Raw genomic sequence first — 19,622 nt, 5'->3', positions numbered from 1 at the left:
CTAAAATTACTGTTATGTGTTTAAAAGCTAGCTGTACATGTCTTTTGATGATATATGAAAAAAATCTTCAAAAATATTCAGCATAGAAATTCATTAAATATATCTCACTTATTTAATTTTTAATCGTACATACATTTACTGCATTATATTCATTGCAGTAAGGGCTCAAGCCAAGTCTGTTAGAGATACAGTCTACAGATAAACAATTTGTCCCCCTTGAATCAGACGACTACCTGCTAAGATTTTAACCGTGTCATGGCAACAATACGGACGACACCTGTGCAGCTATATCGGATATGAACATATTCCGATCTGGGTAGGTAGCAAAATCATGGCAGGCCTGCAGAAGGCGGATTCGGGGTGAGTAAACAGCAGCTTTGATAGAAAAACATTGTGAATTATTTGGTAAATAGTACGTATTAACTGACATTGTGAATTATTTGGTAAATAGTACGTACTAACTGCTTTAAAATTCAGCAGAGTACCGATACAAATTGAATGTTTTAAACGTTAAATACTTCCCTAAAAAACAATGTGAAAACTTGGTAATTGAAAGTCGATAGAGACGTTTGTGTACACAATGCACATATGCTTATGGAAAATGCCTTTTAAAAAGTCATTTTCATATTTTTAAGAATAGAATTTAGCATGTAGGGCTCTTCTTTTTATTTGATATTTGAGAAGTGGTGCGTTAACACTCCAGACGGGGAAAGGTTTGAATACTTTGAAAGGTAATTGGAGACCGGTAATCAATGACCTTGCCCTCCATTACTGTACAAGGCGAGAAGTATCTCTCTAAAAGAGTTAGAATTCGTCAGTTAGGTTTAAAGTATGTATGTTTACCATGGGTCGCAATCGAAACGCACGAGGAATCAAATTATTTAAAATTTTGGAATGTGAAAACGAGGGCCATAGTTGACTATTTTATAGACGAGTTTGATAAAATTTCAGCGTTGTTGCTCAACTCTCCATTTTTTTTGTACTTATAGAAAAACTAAAAACGTACAATTTTTAGTCTTCAAGGCCCACTGTAGATGTAAAAATCTTTTACAAAATAATAGCGTTTGGTTAAAAACAAAATATTCCAAGTCTCTTACATTGAAGACGGTATAGCATACATGATTTTAAAAATCAACATGAATATTGTAAGCAAGCTGGTTAAGCGGTCTAAAACGCTGGCCACGAAGGTGATTTGTAAGTAGAGCTATTTGGATAAAGGTTCGATTCATCAATTGTCTCTTTTATTTTCATTATTATTTTTGGTGGCTAATTTATTTTATTTTATCACGGATTTTTATATTTACATGTGTATGCAGGTTTAATATCTTTTAATCATTTATCGTAACATCAAACATTTATTACCTCGAACTATCCAGTTGAACATGTTTATGACGATGTTGTAAATTTATTCAGTTGGTTGATATCCAATTATATATTTTTTTATAACACCGAACTTAAAACATATGTATCAATTTACCCAAAAATTTATTCGAAGAGTTTGACCATTAATTTTTCGTGAGTGCAGAAAAAAGTTATATTTTAATTTCAATTCTACTAGCATTAAACTTTTATGAGACACATTGTTATACGAGGATGCATTTATTTGATATAATGATTGATCTGTGTGCCTTATACTGTGTTGACATCACCAGATAAATCGAGTGTATGCGAATAAATCGTAAGTGAATATAAGAGACGGTTAAGTTAAAAAAAAAAAGTAATTCAAATTGTTTCAAATTACGTTTTCAAATTGAAAAATCTCTTTGTTTGATTGTCGTAAAATGTAACTTCGTACATATATAATTATGTTTGTTTGTTCTTGTTCATATCTAATTATATAATGTTCTAGTTGTCAAATACTCATACCTCTCCATTACCTTGGAGGAAATAAACAATATCTTATCTTATTTTACTAAACAATTTTTATGAAAATTGATGTAGAACAAATAATATACAAATCACGGATGACGATGAATATTTAAATACTATAGACTTAGAATTCACATTGACAGATAAGGAGAAAAGTGAATTAGAAATATTCCCCTCACTTCAGGAATGCTCAGAAATATGAAAAGCAATAAATCTCCTGGTCTGGATAGAATACCATGTGAATTTTATCAAACATTCTGGGAAGAAATAAAACAATATTTCTATTGTGTTTTACAAAGTATTTTTGATTTAAATACAATGTATTTTACGTAGAGATTATCATTGATTACATTAATTTATAAGAACGGAGACGAAGAAAACCTAGGAAATTATAGACCCATTAGCCTTACCAACACAGACTATAAAATAATAGCTTTTGTATTTGCCAGGCGTTTACAAAAACTGCTAGATGATTTGATATCAATAAATCAAACAGCTTATATAAAAGGAAGAAATATCGCAGTAAATACAAGATTAATTTTGGACATTTTTGATTATTGTGAAGAAAATAATCAAGAACTTATTCTTTTATTTTTAGACTTTCAGAAAGCCTTTGATTCAATTGAGTGGAATTTTATGTTTGAAGTACTGAAAAGATTGAACTTTGGTGAACATTTTATTGAATGGATTCACATCTTATATGCAAATCCAATCTTCAGAATGAAAAATAATGGATGGATATCTAAAACTTGCATGATGCATAGGGGTATAAGGCAGGGATGTCCGGTATCAGCAATCTTGTTTCTCTTTGTGGCTGAAATATTAGGAATTTCAATAAGAAACAATCCCAGCATACATGGGTTTCAAAAAGAAGGAATGGAAAAAGACATTAAGATGATACAGCATGCAGATGATTCTACCCTTCCAATGGAAAAAGAAAAGTCTTTAGAGAAGTCCCTCGAGGTGATAAGTAATTTTAGTAATGTTTCGGGTATGAGATTAAATATGTCAAAAACAGAATGCATATTAACTGGACCTTTAAAAAACAGATTTAAGAAAATTCATAATGTTTATGTAAATGTTTCATGTGTAAAAGCATTAGGTGTATATATTGGCCATGATAAAGAAATGTGCCTGAGAAATAATTGGACAAAAATCACCAGCGATGTAGAGAAACTTTTTGAATCTTGGAAAACAAGAAACTAACCATTTTTGGCAAGGTTTGCATAATTAATAGTCTTTCAATATCTAAAATTATGTATATATATATAGCTTCGATATTAAACCTACCAGATACAAACATTATCAAAGAAATCCAAAGACTTATTTACAATTTCATTTGGAATAAGAGAGATAGAATAAAAAAAAATACATTAATCGGAATTATCATTAGAGTTGTAGATATCTTATCAAAAATTAAATCTTTAAGAGTATCATAAAAGAAATCCATTACACCATTTTGTGAATAGCATATGTTTGGAAAACAATTATGATTTTGACTATTTAAGTAAAACTAATATCACTAATATCAAACTTTGTTTGACAAGGAAATGTTCGCATTTTTTAATGAATGCAAGGGTAGGAACAGACTAGATTGTTTGAACAATATACAGAGGGAACCATTATGGAATAATAATATTGTGGTATTTAAAAATAAACCCATATTTCTAAAATCATGGCTAAAGAGTGGTCTGAAATACGTGAATGACGTGGTGGATGAGAATGGTTTGCAGATAAATTGATTACTACAACCTTTCGATGTTCAAAATATAATATATGAAAATGTACATATAAAAGATAATTCGTACTTTCTACTGCTAAATCACGGAATTGTACGTGTGAAAAATTTCTCAAGTAAAATGTTCTATGATATTTATCGGGATAAGAAATCTGTACCTCCTCTACACCAAAATTTTTATTCTAAAAAATTCAATGTTTCAAAACAGTCTTGGAGTGCAATATATAAACAAAAAATATGTAATACATGTATTTTTTACACCCACATTGCTGATTTCAATTACAAGTTGTTGAACAATCTAACCAGCAACCGAGTTATGTAAAAGAAATGGAAAGTTAATGATATGGATTTATGTTCACTATGTAAGGAAAAAGAGGATAATGAGCATCTGGTACTGAAATGTAAAAATGTTTGTGAAATTTGGAAAATTGTTGAGAAAATATTGAATTTTCAAGTTTCATGAAAAAACATTGTTCTTGGTTATTTTTTGGGGAAATCAATGAGAAAACAATCTTTTTAAATAATCTTTTATCACTAATTGCATGTAAAATTTACAAATATAAAATGTATTGTAGAATACTAAACAAAAAAAGAGCAATTAACTTATGACATTCGAAATCATGTAAAGGGAATCCTTGAATTCAATGTATCTGTGTACAAAAGATTAAACAAGGTAACGTGTTCACATATTCTTGATAGAATTGTAGAAAAAATTTATAATCTTATATATTCATATTACAAATTGTATTACATACTAATTATATCATGTACAAATAAAGTAAAGGGAAATGATCTGCCTTTTACATGACTACCCAGGGTCAAAATAGACTTTCTGGAGTGTGAGAAGGGCCCTTTGGGTAGTTGTCACGAAATACTTTCATATCCTCTAGAAATGATGTATTTACATTTGTATAACTTTGTTCTCATCTGATTATATAATCTTGTATTTCTCTTAGTTTTTTTTTCGTCTTCTACATCCTGCGAGATGTAATAGGGAATATATATTGTTATTTAGGTGGAGCTTAGTCAGGGTCCCATCCCTGGCAGCTTTCCACACTTTTTTCTATCGTTTGGTCTTTTTGTTACATGTTATAGTGATAGGTCTGGGAAATGTAGCTCGATAATAAGCACCATAACCCACGTTTTCTTTTTAATTCTATAATTCCCTTTCAAAGTATAAGTCAACATTACATTATTTGGACAATATAGAATTGTCAAAAAATTGCCAATATAACAAAACTCAGGTGCTAGCCTCTTTAAGTTACAAAGTTCTACTTGACTGTGCAAACATAATGTATATGAATAGTAAAACTGTGATTTGGGTCTTTGATAAAAGTGCAAAATGTCATTTAGATCTAGTTGGTTGTATATTGTTTTACGTCCCACTCGAGAGTTTTTCACTCGTATAGAGATGTCAAAATTACCTGTGAAGGGCGGGAATATTTAGACCTATGCTCGGCGCTTACAGCCTTTGAGCAGGGAGTGATCTTTATCGTGCATCACCTGTGACACGGGGTCTCGGTTTTTGCGGTCTTATCCGAAGGATCACCTCATTTAGTCGCTTCTTACGAAAAGCTAGGGATTCTGAGGACCTATTCTAACCCGGATCCCTACAAAGATATGATAGATAAAGAATGCACTCGCGAATTAACAGGACAGTTTTGCAAATTAAAAATGGATGAATGAATCAAAAGGTATGAATCATAAAGTCAGGTGTCTACGCTATGTTCTTGTAAATCGCTGTCAGATAACTCCAACTATTTTAAAAGATATCTTCCGTCTTAAAACAGTGTATCTCATCGTCTTTATTTAAACTGAACAAACTTCGAAGTATATACTGCGGAAAAAAATCCCTGGAAATGAATCACAGGTTCATAGAGCACGTCCTGGGGATTTTGTGCGGGATATGAAAATCCACTATATAAAACTACATTGTATATTAATTTGACCATAGTATCAAGAATTTTGTAGACATTTTATTAAATATTATTATATGGAAAATTAAAGAGAGGGCACACCTATCATATGTTCAAAAGGGCACTTTTCATCGCAGCAAGACAATTTCGGGACACTTTCATTCTATCATACTATGATAGTAATAGAATAATCATTTAGCCTCTTTAAAAGTTAGTACCTGCTGCCTTGATTTTTAAACTTTTCAATCAACCTTGTGAAATAAAGAACAATTGTTTATATTAACAAATATTTTTAAAAATTTTATAATAGAGAAAAAAGGACATGGTGCAATTAAAAAGGGCATGGTGCCAGCCAAAAAGGGCATGGCATGGTGCCATGCTAGTTTGCTTTAGATTTAACACTATTATATATTCATATTTCTTTTATACTTTATGCTTTCAATGGGATTAGGGAGTGGAATTAAAATGCAATTCTGGGATGTTTGCAATTAAAATGTACACAGTTAAAAAAAAACATGGAATGAATTCATTTACATATAATTGAAAATGAACTCAATTACAATGAATTTTTTATGCTCCCAAACTACATGTAAGCGGTGATCGAGTTGCTTTCACATTCATGGTTTGAGTAAAGATATATTAAGATCAAGGACATTTTGATCATTTTTAGGTGTAAATGACATATCTATGTTTTAAATATAACATTGATTTGACTACGAATCAACACTCCGTTTTCCCGATCGAGAGCTCATGGTGGGTGTGGCCAGTCGACATGGAATGCTTACTCCTCCTAGACACCTGATCCCACCTCTAGTATATCTGCCCTATTCTTACTTTTGTATTCATTATAAAAAGGCAAAATAATAATAATAATAATCCCTCCCTCAAATCCACCACTAAAATTAAAAACAATTTTAGCTATCGATGCTAATTATAGTGTTTTATTTTGATAATTATAGTGTTTTATTTTGATATATTTACAGATATAATATCTTAATATGTCATACTGTCATTGGATTTTGTTTTATCGTTCTATTCCTCTTCTTACCCTTGTAAAGCGCCTTCGAGTAACTTGTTTTATATAAGGGGCTATATAAATTCTATTTTTATCATTATCATCATGGGAATTATAAAACTGGTCACTGTTATCTACATTTTTTCATATTGATAGATGTGGGTAAACTACGACATCCTATATATTTCAACACCGAATGGGAAAAAAGACAACACCTGTGTTGATATATTAGATAAGAAAATATCCCGATCTCTGTAAGCAAACAATCATGGCGGGTCTACAAAAGGCTGACTCGGGGTGAGTAAACAGAGTAGCGACTTGTTAATAAAGATATGCTTATCTGTTTAATTATTAAATACATGCTTATCTGTTTATATACAGTTTATTTATTAAATACATACTTAACTGTTTATATACAGTTTAATGATTAAATACATGACAGATAAATTATTAGATACATGCTTATCTGTTTATATACAGTTTAATTATTAAATGCATGTTTAATTGTTTATATACAGTTTAATGATTTAACGTAGTTCCACACTCCTGTGACGTCATAGGATTTTGCAAAGTCAATGATTTAATGATAGGAACATAAATTTTGTTGGAATCTTTTTCAATAGTTATTGTAAAAAATCTTGTTAGCCATAAAATATTTCAAAATTCTTCGTTATATTTGAATAGTCAATGATATGTTTCAAAATATTGAATCCAAGGACAATAACTCTGTTTTCATTCAATTATTTATCAAGTCCATAATGCGATAGATTTCCTTTATTTTTGACAAACATTTTACCAAGGTGATAAGGAATCATTATTTGTGTCTTTTCATGAAATTACATAACATTTTAATCCCGAGTGATTTTAAATAGCTCAGCTGTATGGTGCCAGACTTCAGTTTTTGATGGGGGTATACATAATCTGGAAGCTATAGATTTGAAATTATTAAGGAAAGGTATGGATTTTTCCCCATGAATAACTATAACAGATGCAACTCTACTAATATAAACAGAAAAAATGATATGTAAACCATGCTATAAGGAAAATGCGTCCACATTTGTTTGTTTTTTAGCATTTTGGGGAATAACGCTAATTCAATAATTTTGCACATATTATTCTAAAACTTCATGAACATATTGAAAATGACATGTGTTTTAGCTATTGACATGTTTCCCGATAAATAAATGCAATTCAAAAAATATTTTGTTGTTTTTATATTAAAATAACAACAAATAACTGTTTCCAATGAATTTCATAAAAATCTACATCGGGGTATATGACTTTAGTAGTGTATGTAATGAAAATTAATATGGAAACCCTTAACTGTTTTGCCTTTTTTCATTACTCTGAATGTTGATTTATTGATTCCAAACAAAAAAATGCTACCTAAACCCCAAAAATTCAGGACTAAGGACCCACCTTAATACGTGACAGATTAATTATTACACACATGCGTAACTGTTTATATACAGTTTAATTATTAAATGCATGTTTATTTGCTAATATACAGTTTAATTATTACATGCGTACTTAACTCTTTATTTACAGTTTAATTATTAAATACATACTTAATTGTTTATATAGGTTTAATTATTAAATGCATATTTAATTGTTTAGATACAGTTTAATTATTAATACATGCTTAACTGTTTATATACGGTCTAATTATTAAATACATGACAGATTAATTATGAATACATACTTACCTGTTTATATACAGTTTAATTATTAAATACATACTTACCTGTTTATATACAGTTTAATTATTAAATACATACTTAATTGTTTATATACAGTTTAATTATTAGATACATACTTAATTGTTTATATACAGTTTAATTATTAGATACATACTTAATTGTTTATATACAGTTTAATTATTAAATACATACTTAATTGTTTATATACAGTTTAATTATTAATACATGCTTATCTGTTTACATACAGTTTAATTATTAATTACATACTTAACTATTTATATACGGTTTAATTATTAGATACATACTCAACTGGTTTCAAATTTAAAATAAAGTATCAATATAAACGGAATATTTTGAAAGTGAAGTACACTTCAGAAATACTAGAGATAAGACAGTCCAAATCATTACATACTTTTAAAGCCAAATTGAAGACACATTTGTTTAGACAGTTTTAATGTACATGTTTTTAGTTTAGTATATGTAGAGTGTGTTTACATGTATATGATGTATTGTTTATTCGTTTAAAGCTTTTTATATTATACATGTACAACGCCATTGAATACTTTGTGTAAAATTAGGCGTTAAATCAAATAAAAACAGTTTCAGTGTGGAGATCTGGTGGTTGGAAGTAGATATTTATTTTGTATTCTATAAAAGATGTTGGCAAGTAAATCATTTATCCTATTTACAATGTACAATTCTGAAAAAAGCAGATGTGTTGAAACTTCAGAGGTGGGTCTTAAGATCCATAAAGATAGACTAATATTTTCCGTGGCTTAGCTAAAGGTTAAATGCGAGTTGTAGATTTGACAGAATTATTTTATTTACCATGTTTTCGATAAAACACAAAGTATAGTAATTCGTTGCAATTATTAGTATATATTCGGCACGTGGTATTTTCGATTGAGCGCTTGACATTGGAATACATATATGTTCCTTGTTTCACAGAGGCTAAGCCCGTTTTGTTCCCGAACTCTGTGATACCATAAATATATATCTATGGTATTGCAGAGTTCGGGCCCAAAACTTATTCATGGAATCACAGAAATCGAGTCCATGGCGGACTTAGCCCCTGTGCCTTGTTTTATAAAATCTAAATGCTTGATTAACTCATTTTGTAAACTCTTTTACAATATAACATTTATATAACTGATACAAATGAAGATATATCTACCGAATACCTGTATATATATTACAGAGGGGACTTGTATCTATATCCAAGCACATTTACTGGTCAGATATACATGAAAATTTCCATAAATAAAAAGTCGTTATAAAACGTTCACAGTAACCTATAAATAAAAAAAAATTCTTTGAAAACGACAAAGTCAACTCTAGTCCTATGCTAATCAAACTACACTGTACTTAACTTTTTTTCCCCAAACATATTTGAAAATGATTTCATATTTCGGCCTTTTCATACATGTACATAGCTATCGATGCTAGTGATTATTCATAGTTTATTGGCCTTTGGAATAATCGCTCACACGACATTACTTCGTATGATGTGAAACTAGGTGTTTAATTTAAATTGTGCATCGTTGTAACATTGTTGTCTATTCACTCTCCACGTCATTTTTGTTTGTATATATACATACTTACAATTGTATTTATGTATGTCCAATGAGCCTGTGGCTCACAGAAATAAAGAAGTTGTCCGTTTTTAAAGTATACCGACAATATGGTGAAACGAATAGTATGTACAAGCATGTCCAAGATTTAGAATGTTATAATGTGTGTTCGATAAACACCACCGTCTCTTCATTTAATGGATGATGGGCGTGATGTTGAAAAAAGGTGGTGACAAAATGGTCAATGAAAATACCATGTTTGTTGACTTCGTAATATTGACGTTGTAATACGATAGCGTGGCGACTTCGTAGAAATCTCTGTGTTGACATAAGGCTCTGACATTATTAGTCTCTACATTGTACATGTACACATCGCAATGTTGGCAATATCAATTCATAATTCAGTAAACTAGACACGAATAATAAAATTGCAAAATTCACCATTTACGGCAGGCAAAGTTCCACACGCGCACTGTAATATACACTGTCGCATAGTAAATAAAATAAAACTCATTTTCAGAAGATATTTTCTTAAAATGATCCCAAAAATCTGCACACACTAGACTGATATTCTCAGCAAAGTCTGATTTTCTTCCACAGGTTTGAAGAGGGATCTGGAGATATTGTGGAAAAGCTAAAGGTTAGCTATTTATTTTGATGGGTTTGTTTACAATTTTAAAACAAGCAAACTGTCAGCGTGCCAATTGCTTACTATATATTTCTCTTTATTTCCTTGTGAAATTTTTCTGTAACAGACTGGTTCATTGAGACACGCAAATGACCCATTGACTTACAAATTGTAAGTCGAGTAGTGCCGTAAATTACGATTATCTGTTAGTATTTGGCGTGGTCGAACTCTTGAAAATTTAGATAATTGTAAACTGTGAAGAAAGGATGTATGTCGACATCTTCATATCACAGTGCAACAGAGTTATGATGCACACGTTGCGCTCCGGTCTGTCCAGGAAGTTTACTTTTTTCTTGCACTTGCAGACCTTCCCGTACTTTATTTAAAATATGGCTTACCTATTGGATAATCTTTTAAACGTCGTGTAATTAAATAGAAAACTACTCTATCGAAAACACCTTCTTTGTAAATACAACCCTTTGACATCGCACCAATTTTGGATAGCAATATTTATGTAAGACTTAACAGTCTTTACAGATAAACGTCTACCATCTGTATGATGGTTAATAATTTCAGCGTTCAGATTTTTATTAGATATCATGGAACACCCATGATTATGAAGCAAAAATACAGCTGAGGAAAATATCATATCGATCGCTGGGATCGTAATTCTCACTCTCCTACTCTTAACTCTCAATGTCCGTCGACTCAAACATGAGAACTACCCGACCTCTTTTAAATGCACAAGAGTCTGCCATTTTATTCTGTTTCGGGGGCTCTCACTACGTACGCTAGACTCCTTCTTAATATCGCAAAAGTGACCCGTGTACATTAAATCGCGAGAACATAAAGAACAAGGGACGTTATTGGCCAAAATTGGCCGCACTTCAAAAACCGATCATATTTTGCAGGTAGAAAGGTGATAATTTTCTCGTTTCATTCATATATAACATGTACCATTTACTTGTTGCTGATATTGAGAAAATAACGTTACAATATTGCATTGTTAACTCTGACGCTATCTTCCGACGGTCGCTTTTTCGGAACGACGTCATCGACCTTATAGGATTTACAGTCCCCTGATTCTTCTAGAATATTTTTCTAAAAGTTACAATTTAATTTTTTTAAAATAAAAATACTCATTGAGATCAAAGACAATTGAAAACTGGCATGCTATGGAAAATACATAATTCATTTACATGTAACTTTATCGTGGTCATAGACATTTTGCGGAAGAATCTTGTGTTAATTAGAGTGAGGAAAATAATGCGTGTATTTGTCAAAAATTGTTCAGTAGAACGCAATCATATTTTCGAAGGTGCTGTTCGATGTCCTCCTATTCAAATGAAATATGAAAAATAAAATGGCTTTTGAATTTTCTTTTTCCTGGTTTTGTTTTTTGGTCATAAACACTTTGATTAAAAACGTCGATTGAGTCGGATAAAATTACTTGTTATGCCATGTACACCAAGGACCATATAACAGGTCTGCTTACATGTGTATGCAATATACATGTTACAGTACATACCAATAAAATATGCTGTGGGTATTTACAAAATATATTGAATAAAGTGTGGTAAATGTACATATACTAAACGATACAAATTTATGTTGCATGAATGGGATATCATTTTCTTGGGTACAGTAATATGCATGTAACTTCAGATGGTATATTTCATATAGCAAATGCATGTAAAATCCTCACAAAAATGCGTCCAATGTATTTAAAAGCCTCACAAAAATGTGTCCGTGTTTATATCTTTACATTCCCCTAAATGGTCAACAAAGTAGTTCCAACTCTCTCTCTCCATATAGTGTTCATCTTTGATAAATATAAAAATACATCAGTCAGTGGGCATGTCATTGCATGCACCGACATTCAGTCCAAATCTAGAACGGACTCTGGGAAGTTGTTTGAGTACATGTATAGACAATGTGGTATATGTAACTGCTTTTCCCAGGCACTTATTTTCATATGCGAATAAGGATATATTGAGTGACCCCCCCCCCCCCTATTCTTGATAGTAGTATTGAATGAGAAAAAAATAGGCTTAAAATTATTAATTGAACCCATGTAGCGAAGGATAACCCTCCACCCCCCGACGATTTAAAAATTCGAAGATCAGGCAGAAAGGTTTTTTTTCATTTGCTAATTAACTACCAACTTATCCTTCGACCCCCTCCCCCCGATAAATGATGCTACGTGTCTGTTTCAAAGAGACAGTATATGTAACTACAACAAACCTTTTATAAAAATGAATTTGATAAATATCATGCATGTGTTTTCGTTTTTCAATGTGCGGGCCAGGCCTATCCAGAACACCTTGACATGAGAGAGAGAGAGAGAGAGAGAGAGAGAGAGAGAGAGAGAGAGAGAGAGAGGGGGGGGGGTCTACATCACCTTACGGTTATACTCCAGTATTCCTAATCATGGAGGGGGCGTACGTTAATACTAATATAAACTTTTAGTAACAATCATCACAACACATATATTTTATATTTTATAAGATTGATAAAAGTTGAAGTGTCATTAGGCTGGTCAAGTTGTTCCCATAGCAAGGGAATGGTCAACATCACCCCCCCCCCCCTCAAAGTGGAAGGGCAACCCCTCCTCGATACTACGGTGTCTGAATATTTATATCTATACATGTATATATACACATGTTCATCCTGCCCAATTACCTTTGTTATATATGTGTACCTGTAAATGTGCATCTATTACATATACATGTATATATGAACCCGTGGGGATCCGGGTTTGAGTAAGTCCTCAGTACTCCTTGCTTGTCGTAAGACGCTACTAAATGGGGCGGTGATGAGACCGCAAAAACTGAGGTCCCGTGTCACAGCAGGTGTGGCACGATAAAGACCCCTCCCTGCTCAATGGTCATAAGCGCCGAGCATAGGCTTAAATTATGCAGCCCTTCACCGGCAGTGGTGAGGTTTCCATGAGTGAAATATTCTCAAGAGGGGCGTTAAACAATATTCAATCAATCAATCATATGCGATATAGAAAAAAAATCTTGCACCACAATGGTCGAAGTTTCAAGTCGATCACAGGTTTTCGACGTTTTAAAGAAACCACATTTCGCTGGAAGATATAAATAATGATTTGCTGTTATTTTATTTTTAATTTAAACCGTTTTAAGAACCTTTGGAATCAATATCTAATTACTAATGTAGTAATATTTAATTTCAACATGCATCACATATACATACATGCATGTACGTAAAAAATGATGTAAGAAAACTGCTTTAAAAAAAAACAACCGCATTATATTTGATATATTTGTATAAAAGATAGTTTAAAATTTAGCGAAAAAAGTAACAGACATCCCAACTATCTAGCTCTTGAGATATAACGTATCAATTCCCATTTTTGCCGAAAATGAACGAATTTTGGTCCGATTTTTGTAAAAAGAAAATAAATTCGAGTTATTAAAGGTCTGTGTGTGTCTTTGATTTTATTATTTTTTAATGCAATTTATTCTTAAATAATCTTATTTTGAAAAGACAGGACGTCCAAACATATTCCCGTGACCTTTAAAAACGAAAGTAGAATAATTTCCATTCATCATGCGGTGGATTTTTGATCCGCCTCCGTGACTCGAAAGGCAGACATCATCTGCATTTATTGGGTGCATATTTTTATGGCAAACTAGATAACGCATTAATTGTTTGACTGGACATACATGTATTTATTAAATCGCAAAGAAAGTAAAAGTTTATGAGGTTAAATGATGGAACAGTTTGCTTCAGTTCTATAACATGCAAAATATTGACTTTGTGTAACGAAAACGGCCGATTTCCGCATTCATTCTTCTTTAAAATTCATATTGTTTGCAGCCAACAACCGACACCATATTGATAATGAAAGAAGAATATTAATGGATAATTAAACATGCAAAATATAAATCTGGTTGTTGCATGCAAAAGTTTTTGTTTCAGTTCTATAACATGCAAAATATTGACTTTGTGTATCGAAAACAGCCGATTTCGCATTCATTCTTTTTTAAAATTCATATTGTTTGCAGCCAACAACCGACACCATATTGATAATGAAAGAAGAATATTAATGGATAATTAAACATGCAAAATATAAATCTGGTTGTTGCATGCAAAAGTATTAGTTTTTGCTAAAGTTTATTCATAATTTATTTCAAATCAACAGATTCCGCTAAACAGCTCATCTTTAGCGTATATTCATGACGTCATAATAAAATATTACGTCATTTTCATGTAAGTGGGATTAGAAGAACATTCCTAGTTGTGTAAATAAAAAGAATAATTAAGCATAGTATGAAAGTTGAAAAAATGAAAAAAATCTCGGCGGTATATAGCCAATAACGTCCCTTGTCCTTTGCGAGATCTCTTTGATCAAGAGTCTTTACATGCAGTTTAGCAATATAATGATAAAATTGCGAGTAATTTTAATTCGCGAGTGATGCTTCGAAATCACGCGATAATAAAATCCTTGCGAATATTTAGGAATTTACAGTATTGTTTGTTGATTTTTCAAAAGAGATAGATTATGGCAGGAAGTCTCGTGTGGCATAGAGACACCCAGTATGGTTTGATATGGAGTCACAGCATAGAGACATCCAGTATGGTTTGATATGTAGACACAGCTGGGGCCCAAAATCCTAACATATTTCTACCAAAATAACTCAGATGAGCAAAGTAACTCAGATGAGCAAAGTAACTCAGATGAGCGCTTTGGACAACGGGTCTCTTCTTTCAGATATGATGATTTGTTGTTGGACAGGAGCGCATACATTTCTTTACAATAATTGATTGATTGTATCTTGTTTAATGTCCCTCTCGAGAATCCTTCACCCATATAGATACGTCACCATTGCCGGTGAAGGGCTGCAAAATTTCGGCCTATGCTCGGCGCTTATGGCCATTGAGCAGGGAGGAATCTTTATCGTGCCACACCTGCCGTAATGCGGGACTTCGGTTTTCGCGGTCTCATTCGAAGGATCGTCCCATTTAGTCGCTTTTTACGACAAGCAAGGGGTACTGAGGACCTATTTTAACCTGGATCCCCACAAGAATGAAAATATATACGTATACACCACAGACAAAAAAGTTCAGTGTTGCATGTATGTATGTCTTCAGCAATAAAGAAATATATATTGAAAATTAGAAATAATCTCTATTTTGTGTTTGCAGATAATGCTTGAAGATTTAGAAAAAAAGTTTTTGAACCGCTTTCAAGTCACCGATGAAAAACTAGATACCCTCACACGGCGAGTATTTAGTCTTGAAAAGAAGATCAATGACGATTATAGGAAACGGGTCCCAAATAGCGGCGCCAAGTGTCATCATTGTCCCACCACAACATTTGGTCGCAACAGACCACTGAAGAGGAGCGCTGCAATCTGGCACAGCGAGGATGATCTAGACACCAGCAGCAGCGACGGATCGTTTAGCATAAAAATGGAAGGTAATGTAAATTTCATCATCGACAACTTTTATTTGCCAAAGCCGATGTAAATATATTTATTTGCTAGTAGCTTCTGCGATCTATGTCAGCGACAGTTAGTCCTGCCAAGTGAGAGACTGATAGAATCCTTCATTAGTACGAGTGTAAAATCGGAAAATTCCACCGCGGAGACAAGATTTTTCTCACATTTTCCCCACAGTTTAGTGCATAAATTCAAGAGCTTCACGAAAATTCAAAATTATCAAAATCCACATTTCAACTTCAATGCAAAACCTAACTAGAGATTGTTTTAAAAAAAAATAATGTCTTCCCAGCTCCCCAAATTGGAAGTGCTCCAAATGAAACCTCCTCCCCTTAATGTACTGTATGGTATGGAGGAGAAAGCATGAGCAGGAACATAAACAATATGAAATCCGATAAGCCACATAGGAGAAGTGTTCACAAACTATTTTACACCCTCCACCCCTCAGACCCACTATAACTTTAAGGAAAACAAGTGGATCCTCATGTCCGTACAATATGCACATCTGCAAATGGCATTGAAGTATTTACAAAAATTTCAAGTCTATCGGACAAGCCATATAGGAGAAGAGGCGTTCACAAGCTATTTTACACCCTCCATCCCTCTTAGATCCACTATAACTTTTAGGAAAATAATTGGATCCTCCTGTCCCGACAATATGGAGATCTACAAATGACAATGAAGCATTGTACAAAGTTTCAAATCTATCAGATAAGCCATATAGGAGAAGTGTTCACAAACAATATTACATCCTCCACCCCTCTTAGATCCACAATAACTTATAATTTACACTGTAAACTAAAAAAAAAGCAAGGTTGTCCACCGTAAAGCTATATCAAAATGGAATTTAAAGAAAACAATACAAAATATTTTACTTAACTGTGTAATGCAAATCATAGAAAATATATGACGTCGCAATCAAATGACGTCGCAGCAATGTGAGACAGAAAAATCTCACAGGGCTGTCTCACATGGGTAAAGTCGATCTCACACTGGTGATTATGTGAGAAAGAAAAATCTCACATGGCTGTCTCACATGGGTAAAGTCGATCTCACACTGGTAGATAATGTAATAAAACATTGACATGTGTAATTGACGCAGGAAAGTAGTTTTCGCAGGAAAGTAGTTTTCGTAAATTTTGCAAACACAACATAAAAAGAAAGATCTCATGAGTATATGTACATCAGTTGAATTACAGCAGACGACTATACATAATTAAACTTTTGTCATGTGGTCTAAAGAACTAAGATATATGTGACTTTATCATTACAGATCTCCCGAGCGCATGTGCTAACGTTTACAAAGATGTTCTAGTTCAAGAACACGAGAACATTTTGAACGATGTCGACCTTAACAACACAGATATCCTAGACAGATTGGTCACCGAAGATGCTCTAACCTCAAGCGATATTGAGGATATTCAAAGGCAGGGAGGAAGAAGAGATCAAACTAGAAGCCTTCTCCTGAAGTTGGAGCAGCGTGGTCATGACACCTTTCTAAGTTTTGTTGACGCCATAGAAAGAGACTATAATTATCTCCATACGTCATTGAAAAGGTCCCTCAGTATTATGTGCAAAGAAAAGAAAGACGGGCGAATACAATGTACCGTGTGTAGAATCATTGAAAACGTACACCCTCGTGTAATCATTGACAAATGTTATCATCAAAAGATCATCACTGCGAAGGTCTTGAATGATATAAACCAGTGTGGCGATCCCAGGCAGGGCTGGGAACAGCTGAAACCCCAAATCAAAAACGGAGAGGCTATCGGGGTTCTGGCCGATTCACTTCTACCAAAATTCAAAAGTCTGTCCTGTGAACTACGCAAAATGAAAGACATGTCGAGACTTGTTTGCTTTTGCAAAAGATTGAGCGCTAAGCGAAAGCTGGAGGAAGCCAACAAGCAGAAACAAGTGCCGGCATCCCCTGTAGAACACAGTTATAATCCATTCCTCAATGAAAGGGACACGGGGAGTGACGATTCTTCCTGGTATGTTAAAACAGACCCGGGAAATGTTTTGGGATCAGTGGAATATTTGGGCAGATTCGGTGATACAGGGTTCAGAGAGAGATTTCATAGACAAGCAATCAAGAAAAAAGACCTCAAAGGAAAACACCAGGAACAAAAGTAAAACATCCATCGACCTCAGTCTGTTTTACGTCGAAATGCAGTAAATGTTTGGTTTTTTTAAGTATAGGAGATCATCCAAATATTGATGAAAAATGACAATACAAAAATGTTTAACAATATGAATAATGAATATGTCACTCAAGGAAAGACATTTTTTTTCTCTAACAAAAGTAGCTTTTAGTAAAACTGATTTTCAATACGGAAATATTTGTAAGATCTCGAGGTAACATAACCGAACTACATTTGTATGTTTACTCTGATATAAAATAGCTTAATGCATGTTACTATTTCAACATTTCAAATGTTTTACCTTTATGTGTCAGAGTGGACGTGAAATTGTTTACAATACCACGATCAATGTCGAGATACGCACCGTTACACGATCTTTCATAATGTTTTTTATTTGCTTATTGTGTTCTTACAAACCTTTTAAACAATACATTTTTCTATCTACACGCAAGTCCAAATCCCTTATGCATTTCAATGCTTGGGTATAATTACTTTGCTTCGCACGCTGTAACTAATACGAGGATGCCAGGTAGAGATCCACGAATTGTTTTCTTTTCATGCTGTATTTCGGTATATCACTGGACGCTGTTACTTACAATCACTTTATTTCGGTATATTACTGGACGCTGTTAGATACAATCACTTTATTTCGGTATACATGTAATTACTGGACGCTGTTAGATACAATCACTTTATTTCGGTATATTACTGGACGCTGTTAGATACAATCACTTTATTTCGGTATATTACTGGACGCTGTTAGATACAATCACTTTATTTCGGTATACATGTAATTACTGGACGCTGTTAGATACAATCACTTTATTTCGGTATATTACTGGACGCTGTTAGATACAATCACTTTATTTCGGTATATTACTGGACGCTGTTAGATACAATCACTTTATTTCGGTATATTACTGGACACTGTTACTTACAATCACTTTATTTCGGTATATTACTGGACGCTGTTAGTTACAATCACTTTATTTCGGTATATTACTGGACGCTGTTACTTACAATCACTTTATTTCGGTATATTACTGGACGCTGTTACTTACAATCACTTTATTTCGGTATACATGTAATTACTGGACGCTGTTAGTTACAATCACTTTATTTCGGTATACATGTAATTACTGGACGCTGTTACTTACAATCACTTTATTTCGGTATACATGTAATTACTGGACGCTGTTAGATACAATCACTTTATTTCGGTATATTACTGGACGCTGTTAGATACAATCACTTTATTTCGGTATATTACTGGACGCTGTTAGATACAATCACTTTATTTCGGTATATTACTGGACACTGTTACTTACAATCACTTTATTTCGGTATATTACTGGACGCTGTTAGATACAATCACTTTATTTCGGTATATTACTGGACGCTGTTAGATACAATCACTTTATTTCGGTATATTACTGGACGCTGTTAGATACAATCACTTTATTTCGGTATATTACTGGACGCTGTTAGATACAATTACTTTATTTCGGTATACATGTAATTACTGGACGCTGTTAGTTACAATCACTTTATTTCGGTATACATGTAATTACTG

The 19,622-nt window shown here is 32.9% G+C and overlaps 1 protein-coding gene across 3 annotated transcripts; it reads left to right on the top strand.

Annotated features, from left to right (window-relative positions):
- Positions 1 to 227: 227 nt before the first annotated feature.
- Positions 228 to 18,743, top strand: LOC130054382 (uncharacterized). Of its 3 annotated transcripts, none has more exons than XM_056163913.1 (6): positions 228 to 360; positions 6,695 to 6,835; positions 7,411 to 7,493; positions 10,410 to 10,449; positions 15,613 to 15,886; positions 17,182 to 18,740. In XM_056163913.1, exons 5-6 carry the CDS (start codon positions 15,616 to 15,618, stop codon positions 18,039 to 18,041), a joined length of 1,131 nt encoding a protein of 376 aa, XP_056019888.1. In that variant the 5' UTR covers positions 228 to 360; positions 6,695 to 6,835; positions 7,411 to 7,493; positions 10,410 to 10,449; positions 15,613 to 15,615; the 3' UTR covers positions 18,042 to 18,740. The 3 variants fall into 3 exon arrangements, with proteins under 3 accessions (XP_056019888.1, XP_056019885.1, XP_056019886.1); XM_056163911.1 differs by lacking the exon at positions 7,411 to 7,493 and adding an exon at positions 2,468 to 2,832 and having other exon boundaries at positions 257 to 360; positions 17,182 to 18,743; XM_056163910.1 differs by lacking the exon at positions 7,411 to 7,493.
- The last annotated feature ends 879 nt before the right edge of the window (positions 18,744 to 19,622 follow it).

Source organism: Ostrea edulis, chromosome 4 (assembly GCF_947568905.1).
Source record: "Ostrea edulis chromosome 4, xbOstEdul1.1, whole genome shotgun sequence".
Lineage (NCBI taxonomy): Eukaryota > Metazoa > Mollusca > Bivalvia > Ostreida > Ostreidae > Ostrea > Ostrea edulis.
This window is presented reverse-complemented; position numbering and strand designations above follow the sequence as displayed.

What these genes read in the sequence shown, in the direction of transcription:
- LOC130054382 (XM_056163911.1), top strand. Translation starts at nt 6,807, where the DNA reads ATGGCGGGTCTACAAAAGGCTGACTCGGG. An exon ending in CTACAAAAGGCTGACTCGGG is followed by an intron (nt 6,836 to 10,409) that starts GTGAGTAAACAG and finishes TTTCTTCCACAG; the next exon opens with GTTTGAAGAGGGATCTGGAG. An exon ending in GTTTAGCATAAAAATGGAAG is followed by an intron (nt 15,887 to 17,181) that starts GTAATGTAAATT and finishes TTATCATTACAG; the next exon opens with ATCTCCCGAGCGCATGTGCT.